General features: G+C 34.7%; 1 protein-coding gene across 1 annotated transcript in view; it reads right to left on the bottom strand.

The window, feature by feature from the left end:
* arhgap10 (Rho GTPase activating protein 10) overlaps nt 1-18,126 on the bottom strand; it is a 130,820-nt gene that overhangs the window by 31,362 nt on the left and 81,332 nt on the right. Inside the window, 2 exon segments of the mRNA NM_001045250.1 lie at nt 4,076-4,214; nt 14,455-14,614. Of these exon segments, the coding sequence (NP_001038715.1) occupies nt 4,076-4,214; nt 14,455-14,614 (299 nt within the window).

The raw sequence follows: 18,126 nt of genomic DNA, 5'->3' as shown, positions 1-18,126 counted from the left end.
GACCGCCTTCTATGTTTAGAGAAATAAGAACTGTATTTTTTCATACTTTTAACAATATTTGTAAAATTGACACAATTTTAAAGTGGTATAATTGCAAATTACAAGAGTGTTTTGATAGATTGTATACATCTGCATCTGAAAAGGTGTGAACCAAATGCCCTACAGGAAGTCAAGAATTGTGACCCAACCAAACCAGTTTGGTGATCTCTGGGATAGTCATATCCTTTGTTATAAATAGTCTCACAGACAATACTTTGGGTTAAGTTACTTGAAAACGACGTGTTAACATTGATGTTAAGGATCTGTACTATTCATTGTCTTCAATAAAATCTTTTTACCGTAAGAACTTTGCTCAGCTTACTTTTTGATGAATAAGAGTCATTTAACACATTGAAAAGCCACCCAAGAACGGTTAGGCCAAATACAGCAAAATCAAGCAGTTTGCATAGTGAGCTGTTTACGTTAATTTTGTGAGGTAAAAAGCCAACTTACACGCTAAACATACAAACAACCTTCCTCATGAGTATTTGAGTTTTTAACGGCTGTTAAAAACAAGGCTCAGAATCAATTAGAGAAATTCAGGAGAAATTAGTGATGCAACTTTTATTATGCTGGTTGAAAGTCTTTTTACAATCTTTTTACATATATTTGAATATTCTGTGAAAATGTCAGTCCAATCAAAACCATCAGTCTGAACATTACGATTGGATTACATCTTTGTATGCAGTTCAGACAGAGAATTGCAGCAAAACATCAACCTACCTTCTTTTTTTAAAGTTCATTCATTCATTCATTCATTCATTCATTCTCTTTTGGGCTTAGTCGCGTTATTAATCAGGGGTCGCCACAGAGGAATGAACCGCTAACTTATCCAATGTGTTTAACGCAGCAGACGCCCTTCCAGCTGCAACCTAGTACTGGGAAACACACATACACTCTTGCATTCACACCCACACATACACTACAGCCAATTTAGCTTATTCAATTCACCTGCACCTCATGTCTTTGGACTGCTGGGGAAACCCACTCGAACAAGGGAAGAACATGCAAACTCCACACAGAAATGCCAACTGATCCAGCTAGGGCTTGAACCAGTGACCTTCTTGCTGTGAGGTGACAGAGCTACCACTGTGTTGCCTTTTTAAAGTTTGTTATTGTAATTAATTAACTATAAAGCTAAAAAATATAAGTACTATAAAGCTTTATCTCTGGTGAATGCCGAGTAATGTATTGTAGTGTTATTGTCTAATGCACAATCATGTGTTCAAGTGGCTTTGGATGTCTTTAGATATAAATGTAAGCTTTCAGTGTTATCAGGCTAATGTTAAAGGGTCACGAAACACCAGAACACATTTTTTGAGCTGTTGACAGTCGTATATATGTCCCACACTGCTAAAAACACTATTAGGACACATATATCTCTCTAAAAAGTGAAACTTGGTAGTTTTTGCATTATTTCGAGCAAATTTGCACTTCCGGTTAGAAACAAATTTTTGAATCTGCGTCACGGCCATGAGATCTTAGCGTGTGTTCCAGCTTGTTGACTGGACGTCTGTACTGGATGTACCATATTACGTCTCAGAGTGTGCTGCATTAATGCATTAGTAAGGCTTGGTTCAAAGCAATCCGCAAGTTCTATTGTGCAATTTCATTAATATTCATAAATGTTACAGTGTAGACGGCAGAGACACCACATTGTGTTGGCAAAACAAGCGTGAAGTGTTGCTTTCATAATTTGCCGAAGTCAAGTTTTGTTTTCATTTTCTCTCTGTGAGAGCGCAGCTGGACTCTCGTGTGGATTACAGTGTACGAGACACAACGAGCGACAACAATAACTTACGTGTCTAGGAACATTGTTTACCTGAGAGCTTTTCTCTTCTGCAAATGGAGATCCGGATTTGCTGCTCGTCTCCTCTTAATAAAGACGCAGTTCTAGTTGCTGTGGATTGTCCTTTCTACAGATTTGGTAAGTGAGCGACCAGTGCTCTTTGTTTATTCAGTTTGTTCGTATTGAACTAACTATTGCACCGAGTGTAAACATGTTAGCACCACAACCAAACAATTACAGTCTTTTAGGATTTTCACCGCATTTTGTAACCGGAATAACACACGCGGCTTACCTGCCGAGTGCATCTAAGTTACAGAGAAATGCAGAGTTTAATTTTTTCTCTCATTCGCCGTGCGGTATCAAACATTGCATGAAAAATACACGCTTAGAGCAGTTCCTCTAATCAAATATCTCGTTTGTCACGAGGGGCACGAATGAATTCCCTGAATGAAAGTGCCAAACTGCAGTTAAAGTCTGTAACGTTCGCTTGCAGAACGTATTTTTGATAAGTGTGTGCGTTTGTTTGTATGTAGATGTGGGTGTGTCGTTTCATGCATGTGTTACAGGTACGAACGGCATTGGAGGATCCGCATTTTGGCTGCTGACGCTAGGTTTGCACCACCAATCGCTGGTTGGCGTAGCGTTTAAAAGCCGAGCCCAAACTGCAATGGCAATCTCTCTCTCTCTCTCTCTTTCCTTCTCGCTCTTATTCTTTCTTTGGGTCTCTATGAGGACAGTCTCTCTTGCGAGGGCTAGTCTGAGAGAATGTGTTTTGCATGTTTAATGCTTTTGACTAAAGTTTGAGATTTGATAATGCAATGTGTTTGCTTGTGAACTTGTCCAGTTAACTGACATGTTTGAGTGATACCTCGGAGAGGTGTAGGAGTAAGTCGCGCGATATACATATACAACACTCAGATGCATATTTTGTATTAGTTCATTAGGTTCAGGAGAATGTGCTGTTTTCTGTATGTTTTGTTTTTAGTTAGAACAGTTTAGTTAAGATGTTTAGTACGTTGAAGATGTTTCTTTTCATGCTTTTCTTTTCATATTTAGTTTAGTTTGGTGAAAACAGTTACTGAGTTTTGTTATATTTATTTCTTTAAGCACATTCAACTACTTCCTCTCCCCCCAGGTAATTCATCATTTAATCATTGTAAATATTTTTCTTTCAATGTATAATATATTTTTACTGGTTTCATTGGATGTATGGGCAATAAATAATTGCAGTGATATTTGGTTTTCAGTTTATTTATTTCTCCATCCACTTGTCACACACATTAAACTATTGTATGTTATGTCATCTACTCCTATTTTAATATTAACATCTAAAAGGACGTAACAAAGTCCAACATTTAATAATTTGGTAAATAATTTGATTACAGATGTCCATGTAAACACAGTCACTTTCTCCCCTGTGTGTGTGTGTGTGTGCGTGTGTGTGTGTGTGTGTTTTTACTCTGAACCTCAGAGCGTGGTCAAATCGAAACTCCCACACCTCTTTTGCTCCTCCGACACTCCCCCCTAAACAGAGCTGGACACGCCCACTTTTCTGGCTTTTTCCAAAGTAGAGGTGTGAAAACACCCTGCTGAAACGAGGGGGCTTCATGTATGTATGTATTTTTTATATTTATGTTGTTTTCTTAGGATAACTAGCAAACATTTAAAGCATTTGTTATTAAACATGTTTTTCTCTCAACATAATTTATTACTAAATGTATATTAATCCTCTTAAAATTTGTGTTTTAATAACTATATATACAATTTTTGTACTGTTCTGTTATATTTTCTATTTCTCTTGTTCTGTTCTTAACACAGGTAACATTTAAAAAAATATGCAGAAATATAATGAAAAAATAATGTGCACAGTATTTATTTTAAAATGCTGTGTTAAAACTGTGTTTCATTAGAAAAAACCCATGCAAGCATGTGCTTTTTCTACCATGTTGATCCAACTAAATATTTACCTTTACAAACTGCCTCAAAGTCTCTTTAATAATAAATAAAAAGTTATATATTATACATAAACTTATCTTCTGGCCCAGACTGAATGCTGTATTTTCTGTGATTTTCTTGCAACATCCATAACAGTCTATTGAGGGTTGGTTTAGCTTTCTTTTTGCCTTCCATAAATATAATCCTTAAATTATGCAATTATGCATTTAACAGCAAACATATTGAACAACTACATCTCCATGTGGTATTTCTTAGAGCTCACTGTGCTTAAAGCCGATTAATGTCTCGTACCTGTTTGTATATCCAGCACCTGTGGGTTGTACACAGCCAGCGGGCGAGTCTGTCGGCTTAGCCTCTTGGACTGTCTGGTTGGTGCAGAGAGGGGAGTAGTTGCTAAGGATGGAGAGCTGCTCGGAGCATCCCCGAATATCTGAAAGAACAGAAAGTTGGGATTTGTTGGCTAGATTGAATGCTTTGTGCTCTTGTACAAAATCAAAGTAAACACTTCGTTTAGAGCCTGCAGAGAAATAACAATGCCTATGCATTACATTGGGGTGGTAAATGGCAACAATAACAATACTGTACATACACTAATGTATTACAAAAGCTGCATGATTTGCTAAGTCAGTCAGAAAACCAAAGTAAAATCCTTTCACTTTTTAACCCAAATTATTTTTACAGAGGAAATGAACTGTTTTGATAAAAATTTTAGGCTTACACTTTATTAACTATTGGTAATACTGTTTGCACTACAAACCAGTGAGTTTTAGGCACCAGATTACAACAATACAGTGTGTAAGAAATACCAACTTGCAATTTCAAGGTGTTTTGTACTGATACAACTAACTGGAAACCAGAAAAGACAGAAAACAAAAATAAGGGGCATAATGTTCTTTCCATTTAAACTTCATTTAGACTATTTAAATACGCATATGGTCCGGAGCAGCAGTCGCATAGACCTCACCGTGGCTGACCCGCACCTCTCGAAAATTGTAACTACACGTCCCAACGACACGTAGCTCAGTGATTGGTCAGGTTGGGTAGTGCAGATAGCCGCGAGCCCGATGGAGTGAGTGTTTACAAGCGCTGACTCCGCCAAGTCCCGTTAAGGAGCTTCAGATGAAACTTTTGCTTTGTGTTTACCTTATGATTAAAGTTGCTAGATGTCTGCCAGTTCCCGCCACCGAATAGGCGAGTTTTAGCTACTTGTACATTAAGGTAGCGTTCAGAAAAAACAAAACACCCGCAAAGAAATTTGACACAGATGAACATAAAAGCCTACTGCCATCTAGCATTTAGGAAGTGTTATTACAGAGCAACACAAACAGCATGCAGAATTACAACGGCTACGCTGACGGCAGGCGCCACGCCGATCACTCAACGCAGAAGTATGAATCATGCTGTCAAGCAAGACAATCAAAACTCATATCATTTTCACTTTGCGCCAATCTCTAATCATGTACTGAACAGTACCCTGCTAAAATAGCTTTTCTTACTTGGAGTGTTTGTCTTGTTTCTAGTTCAAATATCTACAGATTCTTAACTCGAGATGCATTTTCTAGACAAGCAAAAAATATAGTCTTGTTTTCAAAATAACGAGTCAAAAGAAAGAGAGTTTTTTATTAAAACAAACAAAATAATCTGGGTTTTCGTTTTGATGTAATATTATTTTGCTTACTCCATAGGCAGATTTTTTCTTTGTGTTATGGAAAAACTAAATTTTGGCACATTATTTCTTAAAACAAGATATTATTTCTTAAAATATGTTTTGTTTATTTCTAGAAAAGGCTTCTGGATTTAAGGATTTGTAGATATTTCTGGACTAGAAACAAGACAAAAATTCTAGGAAAGAAAACCTTTTTTTTTACATTGTATTTTTTTATATTAAACATTTAAAATTAAATAATTAAAACTATTCCATTTATCTGAATCAAAACCAAATAGTTCCAATAGAATAACAATAAAAAAAACAATGCTTTGATGTTCAGGATGTTTCAGAAACATCTCAGTACAACCAGTCATAATAAAGTTCTTTAGCATTAAACTCTTTGATTTCTCCATTAAACTATTTTACATTCGGCTACACTCATATTATTTTTGTGATTAAGTCCACCTCTCTGTTCACATTTTGTTGATGATGCCGTTACTGACACATTTAAAATCTTTCCATCTGGGAAATGCTAATTAACCATGCTAATTAAATAGCACTATTATTTACAAAAGTTTGAAAAAGGACTTAATTGCAATAACATGCTGACATGACAAGCAAACCTATTTGCTCCTGTTTACATGTAAATATTATTATTTTGAATATTTGCTAAGAAGTGTGGTTATTTTTATAACTTTTTATCGGGATTAAAACTGTCAAACATCAGATCACATGGTTTAAAGCATTTATGGTTATATAAAACAATTATAAGCTTAATTGTATTGGGTTGATTGTGGCCCCTGTGTTTACGTCAAAAATAAATGGCAATACTGTCAAGATCCACCTGTAATTATTAGGTTAATGTAAATATAAAAACACCGTCTAGACCTCTAAAGTAACATTATTTTTTATAGCTCAATATTTTCAGTGACTAAATTATGGTGCTTTAAATTTAATGAATGAATAAATAAATAAATAAATAAATAAATAAATAAATAAATAAATAAATAAATAAATAAATAAATAAAATGATTGTTACTATAGAACAAATATAATAAAATATGAATAAAGAAGTTTGTCAAATTAGGAACCAAACTATTTCAATCAATACCATCAATAAAATAATCAATTAATAACGAACAATTAATGACTTATTTAAACATAATAATAAAACACACAAAAAGTATATCTGTGATGAAAGCAAGCAAACAATAAAAGTTGATTTATTGTTTACTGTTTGATCGCTTGTTTTGATTGACAAACTACTTCCATTTGCTGGTATGGAGAGTTATTTCCTCTCATGCAGGCCCAGAATGCAAGTGCAAGTCATTTTTGGTGTTTAAGTGAAACTTTCTTTCGTCTAAACACAAGCGACAACATGGCAAGATTGTTTAACGTGAAATTCATGTATCCTTGATCCGAATTTGCTTGGAAGAGAGAAGTGGATATTCTTTAATACGTTCAGTATAGTCTACCAATAAATGGGACAGTCAAACCAAGAGGTGGTCCAAGGCCCTTTTTTAAAGATGCCTCGTTATTTGTTGACAAACAAATGACTAATGTACAAAAACTAAATTTGATCATCAAGCATCATCAGCCTGTTCTTAACATGAATTTAAATCATTGTTATAAAAATTACTGATTTGAATAAATGATTCCCATTTTATTTGTCTTTTAACATAGAAAACAACATTAAACACAGAAACTGTTTAGGGTATATACAGAACTTCTTCATCTAAATGTAATACCGTTTACTACCTTTTTTAATACCTTCAAAACAATTTTAATCACAGCACAACTGAGAGCTGCAACTGTAGTGGCGTAAATGAAATATCTTTCCAAATGGAGTAACATATTGCAGATAACATATATATTTAAGTAAAGTAAAGGGATTAGTCAATGTCACAATGGGCCTTTGTCCATAGTTTTTAATCAATGTAATCAATGTCTATAGCCGCTCTTCTGAGAACAGTTCGGCTACGGTTACTGTTGTTTCTCCACTGAGCCTGGAACGGCGCGGCACAATTACAAAACGTTCTCGGCACGGTTAGACAATTGTGCTGAACTGTGACGATAGATTCTGTTGACGTCGAGGCTCTGTTGCCAAGCTACTACCAGTGTAGCCAGATGTAGCTGACTTTTTACAGCCCAAAAGCTGTCAAAAAATCCACCCAAAGGCACACAAATTCCCAAAATATTAGATTAATATTTTATTTATATTTAATTGGTTGAAATCGAAATAGTTACTTTAACTGTCATAATTGTTAACCATAGCAACCAACACCCGCAGTAACAGAACCACAACATAACCGGATCACATTAAAACACTACCCTCTCACCCACACAGTGCACTACTTATTAGAGTTTGATTTACTTTGAAAATGGGGTATAAATTCCTCATATTTGTCGTTTTAAATTCTTTTGAACATAATTAGGTGCTGCTTGACAATCCAACAATGCTTCTATGTTTGCTCTTGCTGTCAATTTTGAGGAAAAATTATAGATAAAAGTGTCATAATAAACTGCTGGGAGTTTAACTACAGGCACTGTGTGCAAGCGAGGTTATATTAATCGTCTTCTTGCAGATGTGGGAAAAAGCCTTGCTGCTGTTGCTAACTACAGGTCTAAGCCAGTCTTTAAATATTTAAAAAGTCCTCCAGCCAGAGGTCCAAAAACTTGTATTTCCCCATGCTTTAATGTAATTAATGAACGAAAGCGAGCTCGCCTATATGGTTAGCAGCAAGCCAGCCGGGTTCCCAGTTTGTTTCGGCGCATGCGCGACTGTACACAACCTCACACAATATCGCTCAGGTCGTACTTTCAACGTATAAATCAATTAATTTCCTTTACTACCTTTTACAACCCTGCAGACACCCTGCTTCTAGACTGAATGCAATGATAATATGATGAAAAACAAAAAATTTAATTGAAGACATAAGAGATTTGAACACATTTGTGTGCATATTTGTCCATTTAAGCACATACTGTAAAAATGCTAGTTTCCACACAATCCTTCATGTTGTCCCAAAAAAACTTGATTAGGTTTTGATTTAAGTAGATTGAACACAAAACAATCTATTTGTCCCAAGAAGCCTCAATAATTCTGTTGATTTAGCTCATTTTAAATAAATAATTTTATCAAAAAGGCAAAAACAATTTTTTGAGTGCATTGTCAAGGCCTGCCTAAATTTGTCTGTTTTGTCCTTCTCAGACTGTGTACACAGAAACTGCCTGTAGAACAGCGTCTATTTTTCAGTATTAAGCCAATGCCCTCATCCTTCATAGAAAGCAAAGTTCCTGACTCTTTCAAAGACCAGAAGAGTACAAAAAAACATCCTCAAAACAGACCCATGCCTTCAGTGGTTCAATCAGAATATTATTCAACCTGAATTTATTCAACAGTTTCTTCTTCTCGGTGTCAGTATATGGCATTCGTTCATGTGTCACACTTGGCTGCAACTCTGAATTACAGCATACCTCAGATGTGCCTGCACTTAGTTTCAAACCGAGGACGTTAGGCATAGGTATTTAAAGGGGTATACGTAACAGCACAGTGCTTATGAACGTGCACTATACACAGAGACTGATAAGGAGAAACATCATTAAATCATTAAATAAATAAAAAAGTTATTTAATAAATTGGTAATTTTTTGTTTTAGCACACAAAAGTATTCCCGTAGCTTGATAATATTCTGATTGAACCACTTGGGTCAGGAGCCTTGCTGTGTATAAAGGATGAGGGAGCACTGATATAACCTAAAACATCTTCATTTGTGTTCTGAAAACCAATAGAGGTCTCATGGGTTTTAGAACCACACAAGAGTGAGTAATTAGAAACAGATTAACAATTTGAAGAATAGTATGAAAAATGAGTGATGGAATATCAAATTTCAAATAAAAATCCCTTAAAGGTGCAGTAGGTGATTTGTCTCCAGAAACATTTTTTGTTGTGCTGGTTGAAAGTCTCTTCACATTACAATAGTAATGATTAAAGTAAATGATCTAAATGTTTTAAATGTGTTTTTATATTCTAGGTTAGTCATAAAAATGTTAATCCAACTAAAGTTTGTTGACACGACCATTCCCACAGATCTGATAAGTAGCTCAAACTCTCTCAGCAAATGTAGGTTTGTACATCTGTGCACCCCTTTTCACATAGACAGATGTGCCGTTTGCTCATGCACCACATTCTTGACATGTGCACACGAGTCACAGTGGTAAAAACAAATGCTGAATCAAAACTTTTAAAAATCCTGAATCAATATTATTTAATGTAATATTATATTATATAATCAATCAATAAGTAACTTTTGCATGCTAGAAGAAGGATGACAGCAAGGTTAAAGTATTTCTTTTAGACAGGTAACATTATGTTTTAAAATTATTTTGGTCATACAATGCTGATGTAGATAGTGTTGTTAAGAATGGGCTATATGCACAGAAGTGTTGTTAAGCCACTGAAATCTCCGGGCGAAAAATTGATGTGACTATTTTCAATTTCATAAGGGACCTTTTACAGCATCGCTTTTTAACCAGCGAATGACATGATCTGGGTTGTCTACTGTCATCTTTAAGGTGTGCGCGTTCATGATTCACGAGGCGTGGCATTGGACAACAGGACATCATGACAACAGGACATCATTGGACATCATGCCAACTGGTTAGCATTTTGGCAGACCACCTACTGCACCTTTTAAATGTAAAACATAATTTTTGTTTCTTTACTTCTAAACTACTCTGCAGCAGTTTATGTTAAAGTCTGCTTTAAATCAAAATTACCAGTTTATTTTTTTTACCTAGCTCAAAATGCTATTTTTTTTAAGGTGAATAATTATCTCTTCAGTTTTTTGTTTTGTTCAATCTGCTTGAAATTGTAAAAACAATTAAATGAACTCAGCATTTTTTACAGTGAATTCTTCATAATGCTTGCCTTCTTTACTTTTGATTACAAGGTTCCCAATATTACAGTCATACACTCAAATGGAAGAGCTTGATGGAAATGCACCAAATTTACATCTGAGATTTTTATTTTCTCTTTTTTTGTGAACTTTGAAAAGATTCGCTTGATGTTGGGATGCTAGTGTCTGCACTGCATTCATTCATTCGTTCGTTCATTCATTCATTCATTTTCCTTCGACTTGGTCCCTTATTCATCAGGAATCGCCACAGTGGAATGAACTGCTAACTTATCCTGCATATGCTATACACAACGGATGCCTATCCAGCTGCAACCGAGTACTGAGAAACATCCATACACACTCAGTCATGCTCACACTCATACACAACAGCCAATTTAGCTAATTCAATTCACCAGTAACACATGTCTTTGGACTGTGGGGGAAACCAGAGCACCCGGAGGAAACCCATGCGAACATGGGTAGAACATGCAAACTCTACACAGAAATGCCAACCGACTCAGCCGGGACTCGATTCAGTGACCTTCTTGCAGTGAGGCGACAGGGCAAACCACAAAGCCACCGTGTCGCTGTCTGCACTACACACCACTGCATTTATAATTAAGCAAATACAATAAAACAACATGGAAAGAAATACCAATATGCATGCAACATAAGGCACCAAATTGCAAAATAACCAAATCAGATGACACCAGAAGCCAGCACAATCAACTTACAAGCAACTATGTTTGAGCTTATGTGAAAAATAAGGCATGTAGAATGTTTTATTAACAGAATCTTGGTAAAGCAGACATCAATCGATAATCCTAAATAAACTGTTAACGACTAAAACTGAGGGAGATTTGACTGAATGGCCATCAAGAAACTTGCTTGCATAATAATTTGGTCTTGATTAGATTCACGCAGTGTTTACATCTGAAGCCCAAATGGCCGGTGTGAGTGACGGAGGTTAACAGAAGTGTGGAAGTCTCGACAGGTATGAACAAAGGAATGAGAGAGCTGCGAGAAGGGATAGAAATCTGATACCGCTGTGAAATTCTGCAGACGACAGCAAAGCCTGCTCTCTCTCTCTCTTTCTCTTTTTTCCATCTCGGTCTTTGCCCATTTCTCTCTCGCTCAGACTTTCTACTTGGTCTTTGCCGTCCAGCTCTGCCTCGCTCTTGTTACCCTCTCACCCTTCTCTCTCTCTATCTCTCTCGTTGCCCTCGGTCTCCACACTTTCCCCCCTCCTCGTCTCTTCTTTGTCTCGCAACTTTTTCCAACTTCTCTCTCCATCTCTATCTCTCTCTACAGATGGAGCTGAATGCAAAACACTGTCTGCTGAGTGCATCTGGGGGTATCAGCAGTCTGGAGAGGAGCTAATCAGTCTGCTGCTCTGCAGAGTCATTCCTTCTCCTGAATCTCAACTCTGCTCACTTATTTCAGCGTTCCTTAAAAACAACGTCAAGGTCATGCACAGTCTCATTTTGTTTTAGGAAAGCTGGAAATTAAACATTCATCTCAAATTTTGCATGCTGTTTTGATGAGCTTTTCAGAACACTTGATTAAAACAAAAAGGAAATAAATATTTGCATGATTCATTAATATATAATATGTATGCATGTTGTAGCTTAGCTGAGTGAAGTTGGTTGAAAGTGCTTGGTTTCATTCAAATAAATATCATATAAAAAATATGTAATAATAAATAGCAAATACATTTCTACAATGATTCCAAAAGACTAAATTGCTATAATCTGCATAACAAAAATAATAAATAAACAACTAAATAATTTAGTGACAATTCACTCACAAAAGGCTGCACATGTTTTGATTTGGATGAATCAGCATTTTCAGATGTTTTACAAATCTCTTGCATGATTATGATTCGATGATATTTTAACATACACATCACCACTTTCTGTCTTTTAAATATATCCATTACAATGTTTATTTAAAGCAAAGTTAATATCAACAACATTTTAGAGTTTGATTGCTAGAGTAGAGAGCTGTTCTTATATTCATTTACATTTACATTTAGTCATTTAGCAGATGCTTTTATCCAAAGCGACTTACAAATGAGGACAAGGAAGCAATTTACACAACTAAGAGCAACAATGAATAAGTGCTATAGGCAAGTTTCAGGTCTGTAAAGTCTAAGAAGGGAAGTATTAGTAGTATTAGGAATTTTTTTTTTTTTTTTGGGTACAGTTAGTGTGATATTCAGAGAGGCAATTGCAGATTAGGAAGTGAAGTGGAGACTAAATAGTTGAGTTTTTAGTCGTTTCTTGAAAGTAGCGATTGACTCAGTGAGCGTGAGCGTTTGCGAAAGTGATTTCTTCCCTCTTTGGGATGGAACCACGAGGCGACGTTCATTCACAGAACGCAAGTTTCTGGAGGGCACATAGATCTGCAGAAGTGAGAGCAGATAAGAAGGAGCAAGACCAGAAGTCACTTTGTAGGCAAACATCAGAGCTTTGAATTTGATGGGAGCAGCAACTGGCAGCCAGTGCAAACGGACTAGCAGCGAAGTGACATGTGCTCGTTTAGGTTCATTGAAGACCACTCGTGCTGCTGCATTCTGGAGCAGTTGAAGAGGCATGATAGAGTTAGCTGGAAGCCCAGCTATTCAAACTTTAATAATAATAATAATAATAATAATAATAATAATAATAATACTAAAACATTTTAATAGTAATATTAAAAATATATATAATAATAATGGTAAGCAAAATTGTCCATAGTGTATGTATGTCTGCGAATGAGTGTGTATGGGTTTCCCAGTGATGAGTTGCGGTTGAAAGGGTATCTGCTGCGTAAAAAATAAATGCTGGATTCTGCTGTGGCAACCCCAGATTAATAAAGGGAATAAGCCGAAAAGAAAATGAATGAATGAATGAATGAATGAATGAATGAATGAATGCATAAATAATAACTTAAAATGAACAAATTATAATAAACAAATAAAATAAAACAAAACTTTTAATAATATTAATAATAATAATAATAATAATAATAATAATAGTAATAATAATACTACTACTAATAATAATACAATTCAAAACTTAAACAAACAAACAAATAATAATAATAAACTAATAAAATAAACCAAAGCGTCAAATAATAATAATAATAATAATAATAATAATAATAATAATAATAATAATAATAATAATAATAATAGTAATAATAATAATAAAACAAAGCTTAAACTTTAAAAAAAAATAATAGTAATAATGAACAAATAAAATGAAAAAATGTAACAATAACATAATAAAACAAATCGGTTAATAATAACAACAATAATAATAATAGCGATAATAATGAGAATAATAAACAAATAAATTAATATTCAACAAAACTTTGATTAATAATAGTTTTAATAAAGCAAAACCTTAAAATAAAATAATAATACACAAATAAAATAACAAAACTTTTAATAATAGTAATATTATTATTAGTAATAATAATAATAATAATAATAATAATAATAATAATAAATAAATATAATAATAAAACGTTTTTTAAACAACAACAACAACAACAATAATAATAATAATAATAATAATAATAATGTTATTATTATTATTGAACATTTTGTTTTATTATATTACTGTTACATTTTTTATTTATTATTATTAAATAAACAACTTTAGGCAACCCTAAAAAAATTTGCAAAGATCTAATCAGCCAAAGTGACTAATAGATGCCAGTGTTTATTTTGAAAGCTGAACTGAAATATGATAATCTGTCACAACATTGCACATAGTATGAAAGCAATTCATCACCCCGTTTCAGATGTAGGCTAAATAATTCAGAGATTATGAAGTAATCCCACTCTTTTTGCCTTTGTCCCTCAGAATGAACCCCATTTAAGGATTAACCAGATTACTGTTACTAAAGCTGATTAAGTCAGTGTTTTAACCTGTATTTTAGTCAAATGAGAATGTTGCTCCAACTGTATTTGAGCCATCAGAAAGAGAAGCCAACTAAATAGCGGCCAGTCAAAAAACACATAGCTCCCCCTGCTGGCTGCAGATAAAAGTACTTCAACTTTAGTATAGCATAACGTTAGAGAGTTTGAAAATCAATAAATAAAACTCACTCATTATGTGTAACTTGTCGCTCACCTTTTCATGCTGTTCTATGAGAATTTCCACCACAATGTTCTGGAACTTGAGGTCCATTATGGCTGCAACGGTTTCTTCCTGTGGCCTCATGAGTGTGGGGCCAAACACTACACCTAGATTCGCCACCGTCATCAGGTTCTGTTTGCTGTTGGCAGCAACACTACACACACAAACACACAAAGAAAAGCAGAAATTAAATTAAACAATAATCACGATAAATATAAGAAAAGAACTGACTCGCATTTTATAAACAATTGAGTTTGATAGGGTGTTTTGATTCTGACAGTAAATGCAGTTTGCCTCCAATTATAAAGTATAAACACAATCTTCAATCTCACTGCCAATGATCACTGCCTAATTCACTCTAGCTGTAATATTTATAGACATTACAAAATGAGAGAGAGAGAGAGGTTGATTTATGACATAAATAACTTACATTAGGGAGGAGAAGGTTGGCAGAAAAATCTAAAACTTGATTTGTCTCAAGATTTCCTATCTTTTTTTTATTCCTGTTAATATGTTTCCTAATTTAAAGGGTAAATTGAAAACCTGCATGATGAATGACTCAAATGGAAAAAATAATGAAAAAAAAAAGATGATGGTGAATGCATTTTTTCTATATGTATATATATATATATATATATATATATATATATATATATATATATATATATATATATATATATATATATATATATATATATATATATATATATGTAATTGATTGATTAGGGCTGTGCGATTTAGTGAAAATATCTACTTGCAATTTTTTGGACAGATATTGTGGTTTCGAGTTGATTTGCGAGTCAAGCTTTAGCTCAATAATCTGTATCGTGGCTTCTTACTGCTAAAATTCAATTTTACATTTATTCAAATTAAATTATAAATATTCAGATATTAAACAAATAATCTTACCTAACCTTTCTTGTAAACAAGTTGAACTCAAACGAGGGAGATAGTGTAGCTTTTTATAAAAACAAAATAAAAACAATAATTTTATAAAAATAAAGAACACTCAGCAAACTAACATGGCTGAAACAACCAATTGTACTTTGAAACTGTATTTTGTTTTTGCCTGCTACTAGATTAAGTGTCCCTGGCAATACATTCAATTGACTTTTTAGCTTTTTAGATGCTGGTTGTTGTATTTTATCGTACTGTGGCAACAAGTCTATGACACTTTTACAAATTATCTGGGTTTTTTTTTTTTTTTTTTTTTTGGTGTCTGTGACTTTGAAACTAAAATATTCTCATATTACAAATGTCCTGTTTTTAAAGTGCTATTAAAGCTTAAGAAGCAGCAAACGGCCCACTTGTCCGCGCTTTCCTGATTGTTTGTTTTTTATTGTGGGTGTTCCGCATGCAGTTGTGCAATTCTGATTGGGCAGAATGCAAGTGTGATCACTCAATTGGCTAGTAAGACTATCACACACAGACAGCAGTCTCGCAACACATCTGAAGCAATGCACATCTAGATTGAAGTCAATAAATTGAAGTCAATAAGTAATTTTTTTAATACCGATAAAATACTAAATTTTTCAGCAAAGGCACAATAAACTGATTAACATTTACTGTAGATATATTATATATTCATAATGTTTCCTTTTTTATTATAGTAAATTTTGGTGATTCTTACGCAAAAAATATCACCAATATTTTTACTATTATTGTAGGATCATGGGTGCTCCTAAACTAATTTAACTTTGCTATCACAGGACATACTTAAATACATGTTTGAAACTACATCTGCCATGATGGTGGCGCAGTGGGTAGCACGATCGCCTTGCAGCAAGAAAGTCGCTGGCTTGAACCTCGGCTGGGTCAGTTTTCATTTCTGTGTGGAGTTTGCATGTTCTCCCCATGTTTGCATGGGTTTCCTCTGGGTGCTCTGATTTCCCCCCACAAATCCAAAGGCATGCACTATAGATGAATTGAATAAGCTAAATTGGCCGTAGTGTATGTCTGAATGAGTGTGTATGGATGTTTTCCAGTGATGAGTTGCAGCTGGAAGGGCATTCACTGTGTAAAGCATATGCTGCATAAGTTGGCAGCTCATTCTGCTGTGGCAACCCCTGATAAAGATACTAAGCCGAAAAGAAAATGAATAAATGAAAACAAAATCTGAGCATTTTAAAAAGCGGTAACAACTCTTTTATTCATTTAAGAGCAAACTTCAGATCTAGAGATGCCAGTGTAGCACTAAAAGCTGCACTCTGAAATGAACATGCCATAAAGAGACGACAATTAATCACCTCTCTAATTCCATTTCAATTGACATGGCAACATTTGGCTTTTCCCTCTCCATCCCTCATAGCTGTGCAACTGCACCAACTCCTAAAGCATTTTGTGAGGGTTGGAGAGGATGGAAGAGGAATTTAGTGGCGGATAACCTGAATTTAATTTCCAATTGCACATCCTTTGCTGCCAGCAAATCCCACTCTATGTTTTTGAGACGACAGGGCTGCCCAGTCACTGATTGCCAGAGGTTAGTGAGATTATGAGCTTATCTTCAATTTGCTTACATTCACATTATATAAAAATGCAAGGCCTGAGGTATAAAGCCTTGTAATGATAGCAAACATTTTTTTGCAAATCTCTTACCCCATCTAATCTCCAACAGAAATCAGTTGCATAACTCTTCTCTAAGTGGGCAGTGGTGAAATGGAAAGGAGAGGGACAGGAAAAAAGGGGAGAGGCACACCCATTGACAGAACAGAAATCAGAAACAGGCGTTGTTGTTGTTTTTTTTTTTTTTGTGTTGCTCTAAGTGGTAAATCAACCATTTTTTATTTATCTTCATTTTCGTAGGGTGCACTTAGAGGTTCATTGATTCACTTTCTCTGGTCTGGACCAAACAAACTGTTGCTGTTTATTTATTTATTTTTGTTCACTTTTGCTCTTCCCTTTTTGCTGGTGAACCAGAAATTTTTAAGTCGGCTGTTTATAGAGAGCAATGCGGTCTTGAATTGTGTATTATAAACATTTCAGTTATAACCGTAGACTTGTTACATCAGACAAATTGCCAAAACACAGAAACGCCAAATTTTACCCATAAATAAAACTAGTATGAGGGCTAGAGCTGGGGCACAGACTGCTGTTTATCAGTGGCTGTTCATTATTGGCTGATTATTGCTTGGGAACAGCAGATGCCACAAGTGCACAACTCAAACTACAAGATATTGATAACTCAAAAGAAGCAGGACTTTCTGCTAATGTCAGATGAAGGTCAGATCTTTAAATTAGATTAGATTCAACTCTATTGTCATTCATCACACATGTACAAGTATAAGCCAACGTAATGTAGTTTAGGTCTAACAAGGAGTGCAAGACCAACAAGTGCAAGATATGAGTAGATATGCAATAGAAGTGCAATATAAGAATATGGGTAATATTTACAGATGGACACACAGTGTTTAAATCGAGAGGTGATGGGGGGGGGGGGGTATAGCAACCCCCTTATTGAAAAAAAATGACAAAAATAATCCGCTTTGTAAAACAACAGTGTGTGTATTGTAAAACGTATGCAAATTAAATATTAAAATTCTCCATTTATGTTAATTTCTGACGCATAAACAATGATGACTGCCCAACCAGAACTCAGCCTTGTAATAAGGCACCACACATGATTTTCAAAATGTCTAAGAGAGCAGTTCAGATGCAACTTTTTGCATT

This window comes from Danio rerio, chromosome 1, assembly GCF_049306965.1.
Source record: "Danio rerio strain Tuebingen ecotype United States chromosome 1, GRCz12tu, whole genome shotgun sequence".
In the NCBI taxonomy this organism is placed as follows: Eukaryota; Metazoa; Chordata; class Actinopteri; order Cypriniformes; family Danionidae; genus Danio; species Danio rerio.
Note: the sequence above shows the minus strand (reverse complement) of the source record. Positions and strands in the feature narration are given on the sequence as shown.